The 27,123-nt window shown below is 35.0% G+C and overlaps 1 protein-coding gene across 1 annotated transcript in view; it reads right to left on the reverse strand.

The window, feature by feature from the left end:
• Positions 1 to 4,611: 4,611 nt before the first annotated feature.
• LOC148954942 (calcium-activated chloride channel regulator 1-like) overlaps positions 4,612 to 27,123 on the reverse strand; it is a 69,786-nt gene continuing 47,274 nt past the window's right edge. Inside the window, exons 7-12 of the mRNA XM_089099213.1 lie at positions 26,452 to 26,766; positions 20,959 to 21,189; positions 13,923 to 14,202; positions 12,742 to 12,903; positions 11,366 to 11,602; positions 4,612 to 6,273 (exon numbers count right to left, since the gene is read on the reverse strand). Of these exons, the coding sequence (XP_088955339.1) occupies positions 5,357 to 6,273; positions 11,366 to 11,602; positions 12,742 to 12,903; positions 13,923 to 14,202; positions 20,959 to 21,189; positions 26,452 to 26,766 (2,142 nt within the window). The 3' untranslated portion in view covers positions 4,612 to 5,356. The remainder of the gene's footprint in view (positions 6,274 to 11,365; positions 11,603 to 12,741; positions 12,904 to 13,922; positions 14,203 to 20,958; positions 21,190 to 26,451; positions 26,767 to 27,123) is intronic.

Genomic DNA, 27,123 nt, shown 5'->3' on the forward strand with positions numbered 1-27,123 from the left:
TTTGCAATAATTGCTCTTTTTGAATACCTCGAAACATACACAAAATGATCTTCTCCTCTCCACTACAAAAAGTTGTGGGTGTTTTGTTCGAGGGGGGGCACAAAAAAAATTACAAAACGCATCAAGATTAATTTATTTGCATTTTTGTAGCTTTTTAAGAGCTACAAAAATGCAAATAAACTAATTTAACCTTTGGGCGATAGGGAGCTTAGGGTGTGCTTAAGCCAAATAAGCCCTTTACTCTGGATGCGACCTTGAGTGTTTATATGATAAAAAGTCCATTTTTTATTTCTCTGTCGCCTTTAAATCTGTTAATGGGTAGTATAGATAAAAGAGAAAGAAAATAGATCTATTATGTAACTTGTAAAAGATGTCTCTCAGAACTGAGTTTAAGCATAGAAGCGACTCAACTATACGAGGTAACCTAAATAAAGAACCATCGCCAGAAAGAGACAGTCATGGCAATTCTTCCCTTCCCTAAAAAAAAATTTGGGGGGAGGGGTGGTAAAATTTTTATATCAGACAAAGTAGTCCGATGCAACATTCAAGATTTTGTTCTTCTAGTCACTTCATTACATATTCACATTTTGCCATTCAATATCCCTAGAACTTCAAATTATTGTGATTAATTCACATGTCTTTAGTGCATTTACCCCCCCCACCCCCAAATTTTATCCGACTCGTAAAAAAGTGACCAAAATGTATGCAAACAGATTTTGGATGCGTTTCGTAGTACCTTTTCTGATTGCCAGACTTAATTTGACAGTTTTTACCGATGCTGCTTAAAGATTAAAAAAAAAAAAATTTTCCCAAAGTCGTGGCCTATCCCTATCTGTCAGGGATAGATCTAGAGCGAAATCTGAGGGGTTCCAATGTGAAACAGGTGCCAGAAACAATTTGGGAGGGGGAATGTGACATGGCCGCCAGTAATTGAACAAATTGATAGATTCATTTGTAAAAAGCAGAAAAAATAAGGAGTGAGGGGGCATGAAAAATATATTGGGGGCTATTAGTACCCCCTCCATTGATTCTATGACATGCCTTCCCTTTTCCAATAGTCCTATTTACATGCCTTGTTACGTCAAAAACATCCCTGACAAGATTCCCGCCCTGTTACATCACGACAGCTTGTTTTTTTTTATTTAATTTCTGAACGTTTTTGAATAAATGCAGGTTTTGATTTCGGCTCATCGTACGTGAATAATTAAGATAGAATTAGCATATTAATTTTACTTTTTTTTGGTTAAATGGCTTTTTCAAAAGTTATTTAATTTTGTTTACGAACGTTTTTATTAGTAAATAAAAAAAAGTTTTTCTAACTGAAAGTAAGGAGCGACATTAAAACTTAAAACAGACAGAAATTATTCCGTATATGAAAGGGGCTGTCCCCTCCTCAACGCCTCGCTCTTTGCGCTAGATCTTTTTATTTTTTTAAAAATTATAGTTGTGAGAAAGAGTAAAACTTTAGCTTAAAGAGCGAGGCGTTGAGGAGGGAATATAATCCCCGCCTCCCACTACCAGAAAACATCGCCCCTGAAAACGTCTGTATACTTCCCAATAACCAATACTATATGTAATCATTGGGCAAAGTTAATAACTCGCACCCCTTCCCCCGGGGACTTTGAGGGATTAAGTCATCCTCAAAGATTTATTTATTATATTTTTGACCATGCTGAACAAAATGGCTTTCTCAAAATTTTGATCGGATGACTTTGACAAAAAAATGAGCGTGGGAGGGGGCCTAGTTGCCCTCCATTTTTTCTATTCACTTAAAAAGGGCAATCGAACTTTTAATTTCCGTTCGAATGAGGCCTCTCGCGATATTCTTGAACTGCTGGGTTAATACGATCACCCCTGGGGAAAAGAAAAAAAAACAAATAAACACGCATCCGTGATCTTTCTTCGGGCAAAAAATAAAAAATTCCACATTTTTGCAAATAGGAGCTTGAGACTTCTACAGTTAAGATTCTATGACTTTTAAGGGTTGTTTTACCTTTATTTTGAAAATAAGGCAAATTTTTTCAGGCTCGTAACTTTCCATAGACAAGACTAAACTTGATAAACCTTATATATTTGAAATCAACATAAAAATCCAATTCTTTTAATGTATCTATCGATATCAAAATTCTGTTCTTTAGAGTTTTGGTTACTATTGAGCCGGGTCGCTCTTTACTTACAGACTGTTACCAATAACTGTTTGAAAGATGGAGGGGATCAACCAAATTGTCCAAAGATCAAGGGATTCAATCAAAGTGGGTCTCCCATTGATTTTGAAAAGTTCCTTTTTTGGTATTCTCTTTGAGAAACGGCTTTGTTAGTTATTCTTATTTAAAAAATCGAACAAAAAACAACAATATTGCCCTCCTAGATTTAAAAAAACAAATAAAATTAAGTACACCCCTTTTTGTTAGTTAAGGCCACTGGGAGAGGTAGGAAAGATCTTTTAAACAACGATGGAGGGGTATTATCTTAAATAAATAAAATATGGGGGTGAGAGGGGGGCTATTTATCCTCCAATTTTTGGTCACTTAAAAAGGATACTAGATATTTTAATTTCTGTTTGAATGAGCCCTTTCCCGATATTCTAGGACTATTGGCTCGATGCAATCATCCCTGGGAAAAAACACGCATCCCTGATCTTTCTTTTAGGAAAAAATACAGAATTCCACATTTTCGTAGATGGGAGCTTCACACTTCTACAATAGGGTTTTCGGATACGCTGAATCTGATGATTTGATTTTCATTAGGATCTCTTGACCTTTGGGGCTTTTTCCCCTTTTTTGCAAATCAGGCAAATTTTCTTAGGCACGTAGTTTTTGATGGGTAACACTAAACCTAATGAATTTTATTTATTTAGAATCAGCATAACAAGGCAATTCCTTTGATATTTCTATTGATATACAAATTCCATTTTTTAGAGTTTTGGTTACTATTTAGTCGTGTCGCTCCTTACTTACAGTTCGTTACCACGAACTGTTTGATTTAATTCGATTGTGAAAGGTATTAATTAAATAGATAGAAGCTCTCAGTACGGTTGCTGAATGAACACTTCGATAAAACTTGCTTACATTTTTGCTCAGTTACGTTAAGTTACAGCTAAAAGGACCGAAACGTATTGGGCTGCAAGTGAAATTCACTAGATAGTACTATTTAATATCTCAGGTCATTTTTAAGGGTCAATCACCCCTCGGAGGTACCTATTCCCGGGTATAATCGTAATCAGCGGGTTTGATATGACTAGAAACTGCTGTCAGATTGCGTGAAACAGATGTCTCATGGAGGTGTCACATTTTTAGGTCTTGGCCCCTGGACTATAAAGGTGACAAGGAGCATTTGTGTTTCCTAGCGTTGCTGAGATAGTGACCCCTTATTCCGAAAAGAAAATATACAAAAGGAGTAATGTCGCTCTGCAACACAATTGTAAAACAAGTCTGCTAGCACGTATGTCTTCCTTTCAGCTTCTTTTAACAGGATTAAATATCTGATTCTGAAACCTTTTAAGGAGCTTAACCAAGTTCTATAAATGTTACAGTTTAACAGGCTCTCATCAGGACCTTTAAATTGCGTTTCAATATTTAGAATAAATTGATTTATAATACATTCTGTTCATGGGAACTAATTGGGGAGAGTGGAGAATAAATAAACCAGAATAAAAATTAGAATTGTTGCATAAAAATAAATTGAAAAATTTATGCGAATCCTAAGATTTCTTAAAATTCGTGTCCAGAGCTATTTTCAGGGTCCAAAGCTCTTACATCAAGGATCCCTTTTTGATTATCGGCTAATTCTGGATAATGTCTTCTGTAAAACATGTCTTTCTATCAACACCTAAGATAAAATGTAACTTCCTTCAATTTCAGGATGAGTAACTGTAAAACCGGATTAAGGTTCGATGACAAACCGATTGGCTATCTTGCAATTTCCGTTCTCCGATATTTTGGCCCTTTTACTTCAAGGATCTCTCTTTGATTATCGGCTAAGTCTGGATAATCCCTTCTTTAAAACTCGTCTTTCTATCAATACCTAAGATAACGTGTGATTTTCTTCAATTTCAGGGTAACTGTAAATCCGGATTAGGGGTCGATGACGAACCGATTGGCTATCTTGCAATTTCCGTTCTCCGATATTTTGGCCCTTTTACTTCAAGGATCTCTCTTTGATTATCGGCTAAGTCTGGATAATCCCTTCTTTAAAACTCGTCTTTCTATCGATACCTAAGATAACGTGTGATTTTCTTCAATTTCAGGGTAACTGTAAATCCGGATTAGGGGTCGATGACGAACCGATTGGCTATCTTGCAATTTCCGTTCTCCGATATTTTGGCCCTTTTAGAGCAAATGTTGGTGTTTTGCGGCACAAAATGACAAAAACGGTACTGGTATAGCCTAATCTATTTCATTAGTTGAAAAGTTATCTATATAATATATCTAGTCATTTAGAAGTTAGTTAAAGATTGTTTAAAAATAGCTTTACGTGGAAAATATTTCCCTCCAGACAGTTTCTTTTAAAGAAATATTTTTTCATATTTTGGGTAACACGGGCTTTGACAGCTGCAAATATTACTGTAACCTATTCAGCATGTTTAAATTCTAGACAAAACAATAATTGAAAACAGATATAAACCGGTTTTACTCTTAAAATCATTATAAAAATGGAAGCGTTTAAAAATGTTATTATACAAAATTTATTAACGAGATCAAACTAAAAAGCACTTTCAAGCTACACAAGAATTTCAAAAGCTTAAGTCCTGTACAAACAAATTCATATCAGTCCAACCTATGAATCAGCGATAATACTTCGAAAATACTTTAACATGTATGGCATCAAGTTTTACAGATCTTTAACCAGTGTTTCCACATTTTTCCCCAAAAAAGGCTTCAAAGAAATTTTTGGAATATTACAAATTCCTGAAGAATAGACATTTGAATAATGATAGCCAAAACTTTATATAACTCAAAAATTAATATAATTATAAATTACACTAAGAGTTTCAATAGGATCTAGGGTTCTCGTTGGTAGAATTTGTATGATCTTACACACAAGGATTCTGCCATATACCAGCTACGAATATCATAATTACAAGCTCATATATAATTTCAAAGACTGTAATGGTTTTATAATGTGTATTTTGCCTCCAAAGAAAGGATCCATGGGGATCGTTTAAAATACCGTTATTTTCTGTTTATAGTATTCTAAGGCTTTGGTTAAAATCAATGAATAAAAAAAAACAGAAATAATTTTTTTCGTCTATTTTTAGGAATGAAAAAGTGCAGATCTGACAAAGTGGAAACACTGGAAACAAAAAACTCAAAAGTGGAAACACTGGAAAAAAAAAATCAAAAGTGGAAACACTACTTTACACTTGAGTCACATTTCTCCTTTTTTTATCACTAGCTAAAGAGGCATATGAGCCTTGTAAACTGGGATTGGCATAGCTAATTGCTCTTAAAGCAGGCTTAGGAAACGTTGGAGGTGGTAATTTTGATCCCTGATACTCCCTTTCATATGGCGGTGGCAGCATGGGACCATCTGATTGGTTTGAATTGTAACTGTTCGGACTAGAGCCACCTCCCAAGTCATATCTTTCTGCTGGTGCAGGGTAGTGAACAAAAGCTGTTGGCTGTGCACCGTATTGTGGCTCTAAACTTTTGAATTGATCGATATTACGAGCGAAACTATTGCGGCGTTCGTGTTCTTGTAGTAACTGTGTGGCAGTCCAATGAACAGGCTGAGTTGGCTGGATTGATTTTTCTGATTTCTGATGAGTAACTAAGAGCTTTTCAGGCTGAGTATTTGGGCCTTTTCCTTCTTCTGAGTAAATGCTCACCTCAGCCAGCGTTTTATTGTTATTATAATTTAATTTGTTCTTTTTGTTTTTAACCACGACAAAACAAGCCACAATGAGCATTAAAGTTATTGCCACACAGCCACCGGCTGCTATTCCGGCTATTGCGACATAGCTTAGCTTCTGTGCAGAGCGTGGGATCAGTACAATTTGCCTTGGTATAACTATTTCATTTGATTCTGTAGTCGGAGGAGAGGTTATATATACAGTTACCAAGTTTGAAATTGCATTGTAATTATCAGATTCATCAACAGCACGAAGAACAAAGTAAAAAACAGTGTCATAAGAGTTGAAGTGAAAACTGAAGTTTGATGCTATTCCAGCCATTTTTGGAATAGAGGGTAGTGGTATAACAGGTAGTAAATCAAACAAGTCTGGGTCATAAATTTCTTCAATGAGGGAGGTGTAACGCAGATCATACTGAGAGGCTGAAAAGAATAAAAAATATCATTAATCTATGCTTTATTTACTTTTCAAAATGAGAAAAATGATTATAGGTTTAAAACCTAATCTTACTCTAAGAAAAAATAATGCGGTTCTATTTTCCGTAAAGCCTGAAATTTCTGCAGAAGTAACCGAATGTATTCTTTCTATTTATGAATAAAACATTAGTAAAATAGTTGTCGCAGTACATTAAGACTTACAGCAATGACATATCTAGGGGGCGGGGGGGTTGGTAATCCCTCACGGCTTAGGTTCAGTTTACTTTTTTGCAGATCTTGCTAGCATTTACACGAAACCAACGAGCCAAAAAGAATCATACGAATTTTAGAAAGTCCCTTCGTAAAGTTCTGGATCTGCCGTAGCTTTAAGGATTTTAGTCCATAGAATTGAAAAATGGATTTAAACACCATATCAGATATCATGGAGGAGAAATAAAGGTGACAGAGGGAGAGAGAGAGAGAGGTACTACAATGTTGAAAAACGATTCCAGCTCGAGGAGAAGCTTGCTGCTTGACAATAGCACACTTTCAAGCTTTGCTTATTTTAAAGCAGTGAATCAGAGTTTTAAGCCTTTTGACGATTTCGTGAGACACCAAAAATTTAGTAATTCCACCACCTATAAAAAAAACTTAAGTCCGGTTTTGTTGTTCATAAATTGAAAGTTGACAAGAAAGGACACGTTTTCTTAAGGCCCGTATTATTTCCCTTTTTCTTAAAAGAAATGCAACCACAGTCAACTTCAGAATCAGAAGTCAATCTGGAACCCTCAGCAAAGAACTTTACAGGGAAAAAAGTTGTTTCTACATAGTCGTTTCTGTTATATCTAGGAGGAATCTCTCCAACATTTTCTTTTTGAATGTTGATTCCTCCCAACCAAAAGAGGGCAGCCTGTGGCTATGTTCCAAAGACACAATTTCGAGTAAGCAAATTAACCGACCGATTCTAATACGACAAAGGGCTCCAGCATAAAAGTATCCTTCTATCTTAGTGCCCTCTATGAAAGGCTAGTCATAAAAGTTTTCAGCCTTTAGAAGTGACGTTCAATTCAGTCATATGTGTCTCTTGGAAGACCAAAAAAGAAAAAGCCCAATTGGGTCAGTGGGATCCCGTGGAACTAGCAATTGCAAAGGAGACAAAGACAGCGTTGGATTCAACTGCTGTCCGTTTTATGCGTATTTTAAGGTGAATGTTCTTATGGGCTTTGTAAATATATTAAAAGATTGGCCAAAATTGCGTGTTCCATCAACATAAAGTAAAAAATCAGTAAATTCGGTTCATAGCCAGTTCTTCTAGTTTGAAATATCATTTATTTTGCAAGCTATGCCAACAATAAATAGAAAGTGAACACTCATACCTGTACAGACGGATATATGGGGGAAATATACGGTCAAGGGCCTGTTCTAGGAAAAACTTGAATTGGAAACAAGGCCGTATCCAGGGGGGGGGGGTTACCCGGTTTGAACCCGCCCCCCCCCCCCGAAATGTTTGACCGAGTCGGAAATTAGTCTAAAAAATACCTGTAAAGACAAAACCTTACCAGAAAAAAAATATGCTCCTACACTAAATCCTATTGCATCTTGTGGGTAAACGGTGCTTATCAGCTTACGCAATTAGGTAACCGTAGGTAACCCCCATGTTCACCTGACCTTGCATAGTAAATTAGGGTTAATATGCGCTATTATCCTTTTGCATTTTGTGGCATACAAAAATCCTATTGCAATTTTTTGGGTAAAAGGTTGTGATCACGTTACACAATCAGGTAACCCCATGTTCGCCTCATTATGCAAGGTCAGACCTTACATAGTAATTTAGGATAAATGGGGGCTGGAGGTAAATGTTATAAGAGAGTGCAAGAGTGTCAGTTCAGTTCAGTTCAATTTCAGACTTCGATAAGAGAAGAGCGATTTTCAACATGAAGAGGAAGTGTGACATTACGTTGTTTTTCGCGTCCAAGCAGACCAGGGATGTTTCTGACAGTGGCGTTAGCGGGACGTCTGCGGAGCATTCATCTACACCTGTGGATCTGAAGGGCACTGGAGCCATCGTTGAAGCTTCTGAATTCCGGACCCTGGAACCAACCACGACGCAACACGCACCTGCACCAACCCAGTCTCTGTCGTTGTTTGCAAATGACATCGGTCGTTTTGTCAACAAATCATCCAGTCTCGATGCAAATTCTAAACTTCGTTTGCTGAAGAGCCCTTGGACTCCAGATATCTCTTACATTTTTCAAGTATCCGAAAAACGGAAGCTGAAGTTTCAGTTAACTTGGCTCGCTTGTTTCAGTTGGTTGTCCTACTCTCCGTCTGAGGACGCTGCTTTTTGCAGATTTGGCGTTATCTTCTCGTCAGAGACAGCTGGCCAAGGATGCCACCTGCTCCTGGGGAATCTAGTCACCAACCCATTCAGGGACTAGAAGAATGTGATAGAGTGCTTCACAGCTCACCAACAAGCAGAGTTTCATAGAAACTGCATCGTATCGGCTGAAAACTTCATTTCTGTCTCGGAGAAAAAGGCAGGACCATATCGCGCACCAACTAGACGCGGCGAGGAAAGTGCAGGTTCAAGAAAATCGCCAAAGGTTGCGACCAATTGTTGAGACGGTGATATTTTGTGGGCGGCAACAGCTCGCCCTTCGTGGTACTAACGATTCCGGCCCCATTTCGGTCTCGGATCCAGAACCTTCCCTCAATGATGGCATTTTCCGAGCACTACTGTGGCTGAGGGCGAGACACGGTGACGATGTTCTGAAGAACCATCTTCTTTCTGCGGCTGGAAATGCCACATATCTTTCTCCCATCATCCAGAATGGTATTATCGCCGCATTCGGGGAGCTTCTTCAGCAGTCTATTGTGGAAAGAGTAAACGCAAGTCCATGCTTTTCGGTGCTTGCCGATGAAACGGCGGACGTTTCGAGCACCTGTCTGTTTGCGTCCACTACACATTCAAAGGGAACCTGTATGAGGACTTCCATGGTTTTACCCCAGTTTCTGATTTGACTGGGCAAGGTCTGGCTTCATCAATCCTGCGATTTCTCGAAAGCCTTGGTCTTAATCTGAACAAGATGGTTGGTCAGGGATATGACGGCACAGCAGCGATGAGTGGGCATCTTAGGGGTGTCCAGGCTGTTATACGTGAAAAGTATCCGAAGGCGCTTTAGGTCCATTGTAGTGCGCATAGTCTCGACTTGGTCATTTCGTCTCTATGATCTATTCTGGAGTTTAAGCATTCATTTCCTCGGTGTCTTGTCACAAGTCGTCAGTTTTTACCGGACTTCCCCACTCAGGACACATAATTTAAAAGAAAAGATCAATGAAATACTACCGCATTCAAGGAAACATATTTTAACCGGACTCTGCGAAACAAGATGGGTGGAGCGCCACGATTCAGTCGTGCGTTTTCTTGAGCTGAACCGACCAATCCTACGATCCCTGGAAGCTCTTGAAGAGAACGGAAATGCAGAAACTTCTGCACAAGCGGCACAGTTGCTGGACACGATGAACAAGTCACAATTTGTTGTGTGTCTCCATGTGGTCAAAAAGCTTTCCTGCCTTACGTTTCCACTGTGCAAGACTCTTCAGTCAGATGACTGTGATTTGACAGCTATATCCAGGCACATTGAAACTATCCTTTCAAAAACAAAGGAAATGCAAGGAAATGCTGCTACTGCTTTCACGTCTATTTTCGACGAAACTCAGCGTTTTGCCAGTGACTTAGGACTGGAGATGACTCGTCCAAGGACGAGAGGTGGCCGGAGTATGCATGCAGACGATCCAGACCTTCTCAACCACTATAGAACCTCGCTCTTTATTCCTTTCCTGGACCACTTCACTTCCGAGCTGAAACAGCGATTTGTGCTTCACCAGAAACTGCTGTCAAATCTCAACGTCCTTTCTCTTGCCAAAATCGTTTCTGTCGATCTGAAGGCATTAAACCTGGAGTCATTGGTTGAATTGTATGGCGATATTCTTCCCGAGTCAGACTGTCTGAAGCAAGAAATTGAGCTATGGCGCATCAAGTGGGAGAATGTTCCGGTATCAGAGAGGCCTACTTGTGCTGTGTCTTCGCTTCAGGCATGCGACGCTAGCTTTTTTCCAAATGTTTTTCTTCTTCTGGCTGTTCTTGCGACATTACCTGTTAGCACCGCTACTCCGGAAAGAAGTTTCTCAACGCTCAGAAGGCTCAAAACCTGGCTGAGAAATTCAACAGGAGAAGAACGATTGAGTGGCTTAACCCTCCTTGCAGTCCATAGAGACGTGGACATCTGCCCAGACAAGGTCATCGAAATTTTTGAAGGGAAGAAAAATCGTCGCCTGGATTTCATTTTATAGATATTCGCCCTTACTTTTAGCTAAAAAAAATAAAATAAAATAAAAAATATATAGACTACTTTTACTTTTTGGCTTCTTTTTGCGTTCTGTTTTTGCTGTCTGAAAAAAAAAAATTAACTTGTAGTATTTAACTGTATGTAAATACTTGTCTTGTTTTTGCATTTCTAAAAAAAAAAAAAAAAAAATAAAAAATAAAAAAAAATAAAAAAAAAAAACTTAAAGATACGAAAGTATAAGATAAGATAAGATTTATTGCTGAAAAATGGCTATCACAAGCCCAAACCTTCTACACACGTACACGCGTACGACGTAGTTGACGGAACGATATTTTTATGTCAAATTATTATACAGGTCTGGTGCATGGTGCATGGTGCAAACTTTTTGTTGGTCTCTTAGTTGTTAAATAAAAATTGGCGTTACGGTTATTTTGCTAAATATTTGTTTTTCCAAAAAAAAAACAGAAACAAAAAAGTATGTCGAAAATAATGCTGATAAAGTTTTCCATGTTCGTTTTGTTGCATATTTATCACTATAAAGGAGTATAACACAAACAGCTATGGAATTGACGAATGTTCAAAATGACACTGAATAATGTAAAAACTTTTGTGAAAATATTGGCAATTAAAATTAGTGACTGTTGCACATTGCGATTATTACATATAAAAGCAATGTCTTATCACTTGAACCTAAAAGAAACTTATTATCCCAATTGATATTTTTAGCTCATAAATAGTATTATATTTACCTGATCCATGATCATAATCGTCCCCAGGAGATGTCCAGTGCATGTTCACCAATTCTTCTTCTTGTTTCACGAATATTCTCAAATCAGCAATACGATTTGGTGGTATGATATCACGGGTGTTAGGGGGACCTTCAATGACTGTTAGGGAAGGACAAGTTATAATTCGTGTAAACGCTGGGAGGTATTCACGGTCATCCAATGGCACGACAATTTGGCTTCCACAACAGGAGAAGATTCCTATAAAAATTTGTAATATGTAGACACACTTACTTAAAATTATAATAAGTAAAGGTGATATGGGAATTGTGATTAGCGGTAAAAGTAACACAAAGAATATAATCTCGTGTCGATCCCAAATATTCGTCTTCGGATTCTGGTCTCCTCTAGTCTTAAGGATATGCTCCCTTTGCTATTTTTGGTACGGTATTTTTCTGCTCTCCTATAGTTTTTTATATGTAAACGAAAGGCAATAATTTTGCTATTATTCCATAGCTGAGATTCAGTCCGTTCATCTAACGAATTATATTTTAGAAATTTTTTTACATGGTTTTTTTAGATAGAAAGTACGTTGAATATTAATTTAACATTTCAGGGAAAATTTTTTTTTTTATTAATTTTAATTCCTTCTAAAAGAAAAAACAAGCTAATATCGTAATTCTGGCATGTTGGATGGATAGATCTGTAAAAACAAGACAACTGTAGTAATCAACAACAATTGTGAGCGAGTATTGTGCATAATTAGAATAAAGTAGAAAAAAATCCAAAAAAGGTTATTTTTAAACGGTGTTCGACAACACTGTTTTTTGAAGATTTCACTGAGTATTTTGAAGTATCAGTGAGTATTTTGCATAATTAAAATAAGGTGGAACAAAATTCAATACAAAGCTGGATTAAAAAGATTCTTACCGATATCATTGCATTCTTAAGTTGTTTTCCCAGTAGGTCTGCTAGTAAAAGAACGACAATTGTTGTGAACAGCAATAATTGTGAGTGATTGTTGTACATAATTATAATAAAGTGGGACAAAAAAAAATTAAAAAAGCTAGTTTTATAAAGATGATTATCAATATCATTGGTTTTTAAAATTATTTGCCCAGTAAGTCTGCTAGTAAAACCACGACTATCGTTGTGATCGACAACAATTGTGAGTAAGTATAGTGCATAATTAAAATAAGATGGAAAAAATTAAATAGAAAACAAGTTTTAAACAGATTTTTATCGATACCACTGTTTTTTCAAGTTATTTGCCCAGTAAGTCTGCTAGTAAAAGAAGGGCAATTGTTGTGATTAGCAACAGTTGTGAGTAAATACTGTGCATATTTAGAAAAAGGTGGAAAAATAATTCAATACAAATCTGATTTTAAAAAGATACCTACCAATATCATTATTTTTTAAAGTTGTTTGCCCAGTAAGTCTGCTAGTAAATGCGCGACCATCGTTGTGATCGACAACAATAGTGAGTGAGTATTGTGCTGGACCAGAAAAAGGTGGAACAAAATAGCGTGAGTAAATACCATCTCCTGCAGTAATATCTGGATCTGAAATAATAATAAAGAGTATAACTGTAGGATTCGTTGTTGACTTTAGAACCAAGTTTTATGCTAGCAAGAAAATATTTTGAATTGCCTTTTGAATATCTTCTCATGAATAAAAAACACATAAGACGAACAAAATATAAAAAATTTTGTTTTATATTACCTTTAACCAAAGTTGAAATAAAAAAGAGAAATAAAAAGTCATGAAAAATTGAAAAGAGCGCTGGAACATTTTTCTTTTAACTAGGTTCGGCTCAATTTAGTATGGAAATAATGGAAAAGAAATTTTCCATTGCATTATTTCCGTTATGGATATAATGCAATATAGATTTGTGTATGACTTGGTACAAAAAATGAAAGTGTCAGGTTGCCCATCACACGCTAAACTTTGAATCTTTCTCACAACTCTATTTTTTAAAACAATAAAAAACTTTAGCGTAAAGAGCAAGGCATTGAGGAGGATAACTGAATGTTTTTTTTAGCTACACCGAAGTACTGCTTTTGATATTTTATTCTTTTTGGGGTTTGGGGAAGGGCTTTGAACACAATCGAGAACAGTGGATAACTTTTTTTTTAAGCCGGTGGAAACAGAAAATGAGACAACGTTTCTCGGCCTTATGATTAAAAATGTGGTCCCAAGGGTACCACAATTTGGATTGGGTGGCTGTTAAAGTGGTATTAAATCACGTTATACGGAAGTACCACTTTTTATCATTTTCTATGGGAGGGGGAGAAGACTTCGGACGCATCGAAGAGTCGTAAAGAAGTACTTTTTAATGTCACTGAAACGGCTATTTTAATACCGAAAAAAAAACACCACATTTCATTGCTTAATAGTTAACACTCACAAGATCAGCTAATTTTTCTTGGTGGGAAAAAGGTGCCAGGTCATCGATGACACATAAATTAAATTGCTACTTCCGGGGATGGGGTTGACTTTGAACACAGGTGATACCTTTGGCTAAGCCCTTTTTATCACCGGCAAAAACTGGTAAAGAATTCAAAAGCAAAAGTAAGTTTACCTCCACTTCCATTGTCAGACAGAGCAATTTCCATATTTTGATTGTCACCATAGCTAACTATAACTGCTACTCTGGCATCTCGGATTGCCATATCACCAACTTTTACTTCAACATAAAGAATGATTGGTTGTGAAGACGTGTTTGAGGAAGTTTTTGGATCAATGTTTAAAAGGCGGGCAGTTACAGTTTCTTTGGAAAGTCGTGGTCGAGATGTAACTTTGACGAAATGTGACTGGTGCTTTTGTGGCTCCCGTTCAAAGGCATACTTCCACAATCCAGGCTAGAAGGGAATAAGAAAGAATAAGAAAATAAATGACTAAGTATTTCACTAAAAATTAAAATTTGTCTAAGTACCTTGTTAATCAATTAAATAGATATTAAATTGAAAATACCATCAAAATATAACTTCTATTTTGACCCAATTTAGGTCTATCAAAAGGTTCGTGGTAACGAACTGTAAGTAAGGAGCGACCCGGCTCAATAGAAACCGAAACTCAAAAAAAATTAATTTTTATACCAATAGATACATCAAAAGAATCAAATTTTTATGCTGATTTCAAATATATAAATTTAATTAGTTTCATTTTATTCATACCCAATAAAAGTAAAGAACCTGAGAAAATTTGCCTTATTTTTGAAAAAAAGGGGAAACACCCCCTAGAAGTCATAGAGTCTTAATGAAAGACCTTAATCACACCATCAGATTCAGCGTATCAGAGAACCCTACTGTAGAGATTTAAAGCTCATATCTGCAAAAATGCGGAATTTTGTATTTTTTGCCAGAAAAAAGATCACGGATAGGTTTTTTTTTATTTTTTTTTTTTTTTCTTTCCGAAGGGTGATCATATCGACCCAGTGATCCTATAATACCTCAGTAGGGCTCATTTAAACGAAAATTAAAGGGTCTAGTGCCCTTTTTAAGTGACCAAAAAATGGAGGGCAACTAGGCCCCCTCCCACGCTCAGTTTTTACCCAAAGTCACCAGATCAAAATTTTGAGATAGCCATATTGTTAAGCATGGTCGAAATGTAATAACTATGTCTTTGAGGATGACTTAATCCCCCACAGTCCCCGGGGGAGGGCTGCAAATTATGAACTTTGCCCAATGTTTACATATAGTATTGGTTATTGGGAAGTATACAGGCGTTTTCAGGGGGAATTTTGTATGGTAGTCGGGGGGGGGTTGGGGGTTTACGTGGGAGGGTTTTTCCATGTAGGAAGTTCATGGGGGAAGGGACATTGCTTTGAAGGGGCCGAACTGAAAAAATTTTCAACTTAAGAATTTTCAACATCAAAACTTAAAACAAACAGAACCTATTACGTATATTATTGGGTTCGCCCCCTAGTCAATACCTCGTTCTTTACGCTAAAGTTGTTTTAGTACTTTCATATGAGCTATTTATTCTAATTAACTGCCTTTGTGATTAACAAGTCTGTATTAAATAATTGGAAAAAAAATTCTAACTTTAGCTTAAAGAGCGAGGTATCGAATAGGGAGGCGAACCCCCCCTAATATATGTAATAAAAATATACGAATATAGAAGTTCGTTATGTAAGTTAATTCGTAAGTTACGTATATTTATTACAAATAAAAACGTTCGTAAATAAAATTAAAGAACTTTCGAGAAAACCATTTAGCCAGAAAAGTAAAATCAATATGCAAATTTCGTTTTAATTATTCATGTACAGTGAGCCAAAATCAAAACCTGTATTAATTCAAAAACGTTCAGAAATTAAATAAAAAAATAAGTTTTTTTATCTGAAAGTAAGGAGCGACATTAAAACTTAAAAAGGACAGAAATTATTCCGTATATGAAAGGGGATGTCCCCTCCTCAACTCCTCGCTCTTTCCGCTAAAGTTTGACTATTTCTCACAACTCTATTTTTTAGAACAATAAGTTTTTTTTTATTTAATTTGTATCTTAAGACAAACATTTTCTAAGATTCTTCTTTCGGCTGTTTCCAAATTGTAAAATTTTTAGGGCAATACCACATTTCCGTCAGTCTTACTGCGTTAAATCGTAAAGACAACTCCTTCTTCAAAGGAAAGCTAGACCTTCTTAGGCTGTTTAGTGCCATCTGTTTTTACTTTCTTTTTGCTGATTTTAAATCACGTTTTTTTTAAATTTGGTATCCACTACTAATAAAAACTGATTTACCATTTTTATTTTTATTTTGAAGGAATATGTAGCTGTGAAAGTCTCGCCACTTTTAAATTTCCTTTTAACTCTATTTGATACTTTAATTAACAGCAAAAGTGTAACAGTTTTGTGTAACAGCAAAAGTGTAACAGCAAAAGTGTAACAGTGTGGCAATGATACATGGGCGCCCATAAGCTGAATTCCAGGGGGGGGCAAACTTCGTCTAATTGCTACTTTTAAGTCTATATAATAGAAATCTCAGAGCAAAAATGTAAAACTAAGGCAGCATCATTCAGCCAAGGGGGGGGGGCAAGAGTGCCCCCCTGCCCCCCCCATATGGGCGCCCATGCAATGATATGGAATAAAAATGCTCACTAGTGTTATCAAATTATTATGAGAAACAGGAAGACATGGCGAAGATTCTGGCTTTCAAGCCATGTCTTGAGCACAAGAAAACACCAGACGGAAGAATTAATGGCAAACAAAACCACCTTTTAAAACTATGAGAGTCCTAGTCAAGTCCAACTCAACCTTTGAAATGTTAAATAAAAAAAACAGATTTTTTCAACTGAAAGTAGGAGTAATATAAAGTTAAAAAGAAAATAAACTATCACATATAACAGGAGAGTTGGTCCTACTCAACACCTCGCTCTTTACGCTAAAGTTTTTTAATACTTTTAAGAAAAGCTTCTTATTAAACGAACATAGTGTTTCAGGAGTCGTTCTTAAAGAATTGCGACAGAATTCAAACTTTAGCGTAAAGAGCGAGATGTTAAGGAGGAGCAACACCCCTCATATACGTAATAATTGCTGTTCCTTTTAAGTTTTGATATTATTCCTTACTTTCAGTTGAAAAAACTAATACTTTCAGTTTTTTATTTAATTTCTGATTTTTTTTTTAAATAATGTCAGGAAATCTGACTACAGATCCACAGAAAAATTCCTCCTCCCCACGGATTTATTCTCTAGACAATTCAATCTTGGTGAAAATTTACCCCTGAGCTTAACATCTCCACGCGTAAAATTGAGTCGGCAAAAAGAAAGCAAGACATAAGAAGAATTTCGTATTGGAATTCTGGGAAATTCCCACTGTGAAAATGTTTCCCTGACAAATTTGCCCCCTGAAAACTTCCCTCCTCATGAAAAATTATCCCCGTGGACCCATCAGCAGAATATTCCCCTTCCCCACCCGCAAAATGTATGCATACTTCCCAATAGCAAATACTATACGGTACGTAAGCAATGGGCAAATTTTGCAACTTAAGACCTTTCCCAGGGAATTGTGGGGGGGGGGAGGGTCATGCTATCTCCAAAGGTATATTTATTGGGTCTTTCATCTATGTTGAACAAAATGGCTATCTCAAAATTTTGATCCGACGATTTTGAGAAAAAAGGGACGTGGAGCCTAGTTGCCCTCCGATTTTTCGGTCATTTAAAAAAAGCACTAGAAATTTTAATTTATGTTCAAATGGGCCATTTTCCGATATTCTAGGAGCACTGGATCAATACGATCACCCCTGGTAAAAAAAAACAACAAAAAACAAATAGATACGCATCCGTGATCTTTCTTCTGGCAAAAAATACAAAATTCTACATTTTTGTAAATAGGAGCTTCAAATTTCTACAGTCGGGTTCTCTGATACGTTGAACCTGATGGTGTGATTTTTATTAGGATTCTATGACTTTCCCCTTTTTTTAGAAAACTAAGGGGTGTTTCTCCCTTTTTTCGAAAATTAAACAAATGTTCTCAGGTTCATAACCTTTGATGAGTAAGACTAAATTTAAAGAAACTTGTATATTTGAAATCAGCAAAAAAAGCATCGATGCTTTTGATATTAAATAAAAAAAAACAATTTTTTTTAACTGAAAGTAAGGAGCGACATTAAAACTTAAAACGAACAGAAATTATTCTGTATATAAAAGGGGCTGTCCCCTCCTCAACGGCTGGCTCTTTACGCTAAAGTTTTTTATCGTTTTAAAAAATGAAGTTGTGAGAAAGAGTCAAACTTTAGCGTAAAGAGCGAGGCGTTGAGGAGGGGACAGCCCCTTTCATACACGGAATAATTTCTGTTCGTTTTAAGTTTTAATGTCACTCCTTACTTTCAGTTTAAAAAACTTGTTTTTTTTTTATTTAATTTCTGATCCTTTTTTAATTAATGCAGCTTTTATTTTGGCTCACCGTCATTGAATAAGTAAACAAAATTTGCATAAAATTTTTACTCTTCTTTTGCTAAATGGCTGTCTCTAAATTTGGTTCTGACGTAATTTACAAATTAACTTACGTAACGAACTTCTATATTCGAATATTTTTCTTCTGGCAAAAAATACGTTGCAGATATAGTTGCAGATTTTTGCAGATATGAGCTTGAAACCTATGTAATAGGGTTTTGTGATATGCTGAATCTGACGGTGGGATTTTCATTAAAATTCTTTCAGTTGTAGGGGATGTTTCCTCCCTCTTTAAAAAATCAGGTAAATTTTCTCAGGCTCTTAGGCTTTGATGAGTAATACTAAACTTAATAAAATTTATATATTTAGAATCAACATTATAAGTCCATTCTTTTGATACATTTATTGACCTCAAAATTCTGGTTTTAAAAGTTTCTGTTAGTATTAAGCCATATCGCTTGTTTTTTTATTATTAAGTTTATGTTATTACGTATATGAGGGGGTTCTCCCCTTAGTCAATACCACGCTCTTTACGTTAAAAGTTAAAAAAAAAATTCACAAACCCCTGAATCACAAAGGCCGTATAATTAGAATAGATAGCTCTTTTCAAATCACTAAAAAAAACTGTAGCGTAAAGAGCAAGGTATTGACTTGGGGGAGAACCCCCTCATAAACGTAATAATTTCTGTTCGTTTTAAGTTCTAATTTTGCTTCTTACTTTCAGTTCAAAAAACTTGTTTTTTTTAATTTAATTTCTGATAGTTTTTTAAATAATGCTTGGAAATCCGGCGCACCCATCATAGAAATGTCCCTTACCCCAAAGAAACCTCGTTCCTTACTTTCGTTCCTTACTTTCAGTTATAAAAAACTTGTTTTTTTTATTTCATTTGTGAACGTTTTTAATTAATGCAGGTTTTGATTTTGGCTCACCGTGTATGAATAATTAAAACGAAATTTGCATATCAATTTTACTTTTATTTGGTTAAATGGCTTTCTCGAAACTTGTTGAATTTTATTTACGAACGTTTTTATTAGTAATAAATATACGTAACTTACGAATTAACTTACGTAACGAACTTCTATATTCATATATTTTTATTACATATATTAGGGGGTTTGCCCCCTAGTCAATACCTTGCTCTTTAAGCTAAAGTTCGAATTTTGTTCCAATTCTTTAAAAATTACACCTTAATCACAAAGGCCGTTAATTAGAATAAATAGCTCTTATGAAAGTACTAAAAAATCTTTGGCTTAAAGAGCGAGGCATTGACTTGAAGGTGAACCCAATCATATAGCTAATATGTTTTTGTTCGTTTTAAGTTTTGATGTTGCTCCTTACTTTCAGTTGAAAAACTTGTTTTTTTATATTTAATTTCTGATTTTTAAAAAAATAAGGATGGGAAATCCGGCGCCACCTTCATAGAAATGTCCCTTCCCCCATGAAAACTTCCTTCATGAAAAGATCCTCCCATATAACCCCCGACCCACCCCACCCCCCACTACCAGAAAAAATTCCCCCTGAAAAGTTCGGTATACTTCCTAATAGCCAATACTATATGTTAACATCGGGTAAAGTTCATAACTTTCAGCTCTCCCCCTGGGGGCTTCGAGGGATTAAGTCAGCCTAAAAGACATAGTTATAATATTTTCAACCATGCTGAACAAAATGGCTATCTCAAAACTTTGATCGGGAAACTTTCGGAAAAAATGAGCGCGGGAGGGGGTCTAGGTGCCCTCCATTTTTTTTGGTCACTCAAAAAGGACACTAGAACTTTGAATTTTCGTTCCAATGAGCCTTCCCACGATATTCTAGGACCACCGGGTCGATACGATCACCCCTGGGGAAAAAAATTAAATAAAAATAAAAAACAAATAAACACGCATCCGTGATCTTTCTTCTGGCAAAAAATGGAAAATTCCACATTTTTACAGATAGGTGCTTGAAACCTCTACAGTAGAGTTGTCTGATACGATGAATCTGATGGTGTGATTTTCATTAAGATTCTATAACTTGTAGGGCGTGTTTCATGCTTTTCTCGAAAACCAGCCAAATTTTCTCAGGCCCATTACGTTTGATGGGTAAGATTAACTTACATATTTGAAGTCAGAATTGAAATCTGATTCTTTTGATGTATCTATTGGTATCGAAATTCCGTTTTTTAGAGTTTCAGTTACCATTGAGCCGGGTCGCTCCTTACTTACAGTTCGTTACCACGAACTGTTTGATATCTACTGGTATCAAAATTCCGTTTTGCAAAGTTTCGGTTACTATTGAGCCGGGTCGCTCCTTACCACGAACTGTTTGAAAATGATATTTTCAGTTAAAAATAAATTTGCCAAATGACCAGAATCTACCTCAGAGCTGTCCACCTAGCGAATCGTTTTACTAAGTTGAGAATTGATGCCTTTAAATACTGGTAGCAATAGCCAGAATATAAAAATACACTTTAGTATGAAGTACTCGCATTGTTTTACTACCGAATGGAATTTATGATGGGAGAGGGTGAAAGCGGACAAAGGGGGACTCAAGAGTTCAAAAATTGAGGACAATTTACAATTTATAGTTTTGTAAAATTGATTTTCTTACAATTATATCGCAGCATATAAAAAATAAAATTAATTCAAAAGAAGCTAAGGTGAAGTATGTAAAACAATATTCAGAAGAAAGACACAAAATATTGGGAAAATAGACTAATCAAAAAATAAACATCAAGTCCATAGCTTACCGTTTCGATATTTGCCAGAGTTGAGAAATACAAGGCTGACATATAGGCTTCATCTCGTCCTTCGTAGACAACTCCTTCTGGTGACGTAAGCCATAAATTTTTTATATTTGGATGATCTCGACTCGTAAAGTATAAGGCGAAATGTGTATTCCTTCCGAGGGATGGATCAAGGAAAAACGTTCCGTTGACAAAATGTTCCGATGATGAATCCTTGTACTCCGCTTTGTGAACCTAAAATTATTTTATTTAAAAGTGTCACTTTATATACAACGCTTTAAATTAACTTAGTCTGATTATGTAATCAAATCTACACAGAAAATCAAAAACCCAGTCCAGGTCTTTGGACGGCATTAATTTAATGTGTGCAGGTAATGCCAGAGCTATCAGTTGCTTGAAGGAGAGCTTGGCATGGCCTTGGCATAAAGTTAATATATATCGTTAGAGTGACGCGTGAAAATATTTACTTTTCTTTACTAAAGGATTTTCCAGAGATAAGTGAAGAGTAAAATAAGATGCGATTATAAATAAAGAAGAGTTCTATAAGAAAACAGAGTTGACATGAAAGTTAGTCATCGCCATTTGAGGCATGGGAAAAAGAGAAATCCCCCTCAAAGACTAAAAAATCTGTCAAAGGGGGAAGAGGAAATATTCATGAAAATGGTGTAGAAGTTGTTTTTATATCTGCAGTACTTTCTGCATTCACTTTCTCAGAAATTATAGAACTACTTTTCCATCCACTGAAATAAAAGCTGAAATTTGGTTTCTAGGACAAGTGCTTTAAAAACAAACTGCTGTTTTGCCTAGTTTATCCTAGTTTATTGACCTGTTTTGTTTATTTGACCTATATTTGTTGCCTAGTTTATTGACCTATTAAATAAGCAGCTAAACGACAAAAATGTACAAGGTTTCATTGTTGTTAAATCAGACACTCATTTGGAGAAAAATTTTAACTGATACACTCAATCTTGCCAATATTCTTATTTTTTGTAATTCATACGAATTTGTTTGTAATTTGTCCATTTTGTATTTTGTCCATAGCCTCATGTGAAATACATAATCTTTTTAAATTGCTTCCTCTATTTTAATTCATTTTTTTTTAGCAAACTTTTTTTTTTACAAAATCGGAATGATTAAAGGCTTCAAGCCTTAATAATCAAATCGATGTCTTTTTTGTACATAATTTCGGAGACCACACTGCCTTTCCATGACGATAAAATAAAAGTTCAAAATAGGGATAAAATACTTTTTAATAGACAGAGTATAATAAATTTCACAAAAAATACCAGATATTTCGGTCACATATACAGTGACCGAAATATCTGTTATTTTTTGTGAAATTTATTATATACTGTCTATTAAAAAGGATTGTATCCCTATTTTGAACTTTTATTTTGATGTCTTTTTCCTTTTTCATTTTACTTATATTATTTCATTTTCTTTTTATTTTGTTTATGTTAAAGAAAATTTGCCAAAAAAACACTTCAACATTAAAAAATGACCATTTGGTAAAAAGGAAAAACAACATTACAATAGGTCTAGAAAAATAACTAAACGGAACGAATCAAATAAGAATACCACAAAAATTTCTCCGGCGAATGATAAATAGCGATTATTTTCTAAATTAAGTGGGTTGTGTTAGGTTAATACGGACTATATTTTGTATTCCATTCTCCATTTTTTTTTTTTATTATTAATTTTGATTCATGTCTTTAAATTTATTGTGACTCTAATCTTATTCTGCAGGCTTAAATCCCTCTAAATCGAATTGATAGCTTTTTTCCTGTTAATAACGAATGATTGTCTTTTTTGAATTATTGTTGTTCAATAGTCAATGTTTTAAATTCTAATAAAGGTTTTAATTTTAGCTAACATGGCAGAAATATACAGAGTTTAAAATAATAGTACAATCTCAGCAAGACATTCCGTGCAAACGCTCTATAAGTTTAGTAACAAAAAACATACATCAGAAATTTCATGATTAGACTTAATTTTCTTCGACACGAAACCGAAATAAAAGGAATCCAATTTCGCATTTAAATTAGACTCTCTGCATTCAAACACTTCCCTATTACCATTCAAGAAACCTATATTTTATTATCAAGCTAAAGAAAGACAAAAATCTTTAATAAGAACGAAAATGTTACTTAGTATGAAACAATTTAAAATGACTCGCCATGTTTTTAATTATATCTGCATCTTGCCAAGTCATTCTATTTTCTTTTATTTTTATGTTGATTCCTGAGTAATATTAGCGCATTAATTTACTCCTACTCGGGGAAAATTTAGAGTACTCCGGAACCCTTGACCAAAGAGAACGGGTTCGGCGATTTAGCGTGAAGAAGATAGGGATTAAAAACCATTAGCGCCATTGGCATTGCCGCGTCTGAGGAATTTACTATAAAACCAGCTATCAAATAAACGTTCAAACGGGGATAAGTCCATTTATTAGACAGTGAAAACAGACTCAAAAGTCTGAAATACTCTTAAAATAAAGAAATACATAAGTCCGACTTTACAGACTTTTGTATCTGTTTTCACTGTCTAATAAATGGACTTGTCCCCATTTGAACGTATATTCGTTCGTGATAGAAAGGCAGTTTGGTCTCGGAAAAAACACTTTATTGAAGTTACTACGTCGAAAAAATGGCTAATTTCATAGAAAATTCGATAATTTATATAATTAGCCTGCAGTATTGTAGGATCAATCTCTCTGAACATGATTAGTGTTTTTATCTTATCCAGTGTGCATGAAGTAGGTTCAAGGGAAACCAAGTTGTTTGACTCTAATTTACCTGGTCTAAGCCTTAAGAAGATTTAAGCCTTAAGAAGATTTTACCTGGTCTAAGCCTTAAGAAGCAGTGTCTATACAGAATGCCTCTGCTAATTTTGGTAGTCTCGATTTCTGGATTAATCTGAAAATCAATAAAAAAATTCTGTTCAAGCCACAAATCTAGCCCCCTTCCCAAATTACCGGTAAGACAATGTCTCTTTAGCGTGGCCCCCCTACATTTTTGTGAATTAGCTCCTCTGTTAAAATCTTTTATAGGATACAGTGGATAGTAATACAGTGGATTGATGGTCTGCTTGGTAATACGGGGCCCTGGGTTTGACCCCCCGCCACAACAAGGTTGGGTGATAAGCTTGCTACTTGTCCCTGTAAAAAAGACCCAGCAACTGAAACGGCAATTCAACTGTTAGACCTACTGGTGGTACAATTCTACTTTCTTAGCCCTTCCCTACATTTTAAAATACCCGAAGTGACAAGTACGCAGTAGCTTAGAGTAAAAGAAAATCAAACGATAGATGGTGCTGATAGTTATTCTTTTCAATACTACCAGCAGTTTCAACTCTTATAAATTTCCAATACTCTTTACCCAAAACAGAGATTAATTTTTGAAGAAAGCTTTAGATTTTTCTCTCTTGAAAGACTCTTAGCTCTTAGCCAACTCTTAAAGAGATAACGTGATTGGTTATGAAAATTTAATATATACTGAGTGAAAAATGATGGCAAAAAAGAGAAACCCAAAAAAGAATAATTCACAAAAGTAGAAAATAAAGAGAAAATTAAGCAAAAAGAGTAAATTTACTTAAAAATAAGAATACGAATAAACACTTAGTATTCTTCGCTGAAAAAAAAAACTAAAATAAACTTCAAATTTATCCATATAGAGAGTAATCAAATTTCATATTGAAATTAAATTCAATGAACTCAAATGTTTTCATATTACCATACGATTATTTTATTAAAGCTAAAATACAAAGAAAAAAAAATACAAAAAGCTATTTCATACGAAACAATTAAAAATGACTCGCCATATTCTGAATTATTTAGACAACATTTAGCCAAGTCACTTTGTTGTCTTTTTATTTTTTATTGATTAATACCTTCATTAAAATTTCTTTTGTCTGTTAAACATGTAATTCATGCTAAATACTAAATCTACAGATGCTGTGTCAGTTAAATATATATACATACATGTGGTTATATCAACGATGATAGTCATGAATTCAAACAAAAAATTTCAACCAAAACATTTTTTTTTAGCTTTATGACGAAATGTAAAATAGTTACATAACTGAGGCAAAGTTTAATAGGTTCAATAAGTTTAATAAGAGTAAATAAACTTAAATCAATTTAAATCTAATAAATAAGTAATCAAATACATAAATACAAATAAAAAAGCTCATGTAATAGGCCATAATGAAAGAAAGGTTAAGATGGCTAAGTCACAGGGGTGGATGCATAGTTTAATGTTTGGTGGGAATCAAAGAAACTTGGAACCCCACTAGTATTTTACGCCCCTCCATCCCTTTAATTAGTACAATAGTACAACTGAGGGGGGAGGAGGAAGCGTGCCCATAAAACCAACCCACGGATCCACCCTTCCAAGTCACGTTTAATAAATGAAGGATAATAGGCTGACAAAAACCATGTTTGTTTGACATACATATGGGTCCTCATATGAGGTTAAAGGTGGTCGTACAAATGGATTTAAAGGAAACTAGAGCTTCAAAATAGTTAGTACAGAGGGGGTGTCAAAACAGAAGTGGGTGGAAGAAGATTGTGTGCAGCAGTGTTGGCCTTCGTGGGCTTAGCGCTATACTTTCGTTATTCCACAACTATTGTCATTTATTGTCTTTAGTTGACATATAATTTCAAAACATCCTGACAACTATTTTCACTATCAAAAATCTAGATGATTACTTTTGACTACTACTATTTTCTTTGAATAAGAATGACTACTATTTATGCTACTTATTATTTTTCACATTTGTTCATAATAGTGAGGAAACAGGGGACTTTCCTAGGTCTACCTAGGGATTAGTACTACAATTCATTAGTAATAGGACAGCGATATCAGTACATAGTAAATAAAAGACCTAAGTAGATAATATGAAGAAGACAACAACTATGTTCATTGGCAACTTTTTTTTTAGCCCTAATAAATATTGTTTGTAATTGCCAATTAAGAAAATTTGAGGCTTTGTTAGGGATAACTAGTGATTAAGAATACTAATATTTAGGACAGAAGTAGAAGTATTACGACAAAAGTACCAGTAGAAAATTTAGATTACTATTTTCGTGAAATTACAAAATACAACTTTTGTTATATTACCATTATACTACTGATAGTGCTCCGTGATATTACTATGTACTACTATAAGACATTACTATTTTCGTGGTTGAAAATAAAGAATGTTTTGCGCGGTGGTAACAATTTATTTTTTGCAAAACTAGACTTTTGAAGGAAAAATTTCACAGCCATGAGTCTCGTGAGCATTAAATGAATTTATTTAGCAATTAATCTCACAAAAAGAGTATTTTGCTAAAATAAGTTACCTTCAAACTATAGAGACCAACAAAATAACTACGAACAAAATTATAAAAAGAAAACTAAATATGTAATCTATTAGCTGAATAATAGTATATAATTGAGCAAAAAACACTTAATTTTCAAAGCGAAACATTAAATAAATAAAATAAATATTTACCAAATACGGCAGATGATTGGATCCAGGCGTTCCAGTTAAGTGAAATTGCATCAAAGCAAGCAAAGCATCGCCTAAAGAGACAAGTGTCTCAAGCTGTGCAGAATTTCCTGAAGAAACAGAATAGACTATGCCACCAGTCTCTTTTGCCATATATTCTTGATGCTCAAAATCTTTTGTGTATGCAATAACTGATATTTTCATCTTTTTCTGTTTTGCAAGGACTGTTGCTGTATTTATTTCATTTCGGCTCGTTGTTCCACTTGTCACGAGGAGCAAGACGTTACCGACAGCCGAACCACCATCTTTTTCAAAGAGCTGAAAATAAATACAAAATAAATTATCAAATATAAGAAATATTGATATTGAGGGTTTTAGAATCGTTATTCAAGCACTTCATGACGCTTAAATTCCTGGATTAAAGTAGGCCAGCAAATAAAAAAAATAATTTTATGGGCGAACTATAGTAAAACTCATTAGCTGACTAGAATAAACAAGATATTATACAAAAAAAACCGGAAATTCTCTGTTATGGAGGTTAATATTTCTTTAGGAAGATTGGTTTTTTCACAGTCTTATAAAGCTAAAATAGTTTATATGATACTAGTTAATTTTTTAATAGGTTTCGTTTTGTGTACTTAAGTATACAATTTTTGACGATGGAAGTAAATCAAA

The sequence above is a fragment of the Artemia sp. Qi Xiang Cuo genome, chromosome 2 (assembly GCF_049724085.1).
Source record: "Artemia sp. Qi Xiang Cuo chromosome 2, ASM4972408v1, whole genome shotgun sequence".
NCBI lineage: Eukaryota > Metazoa > Arthropoda > Branchiopoda > Anostraca > Artemiidae > Artemia > Artemia sp. Qi Xiang Cuo.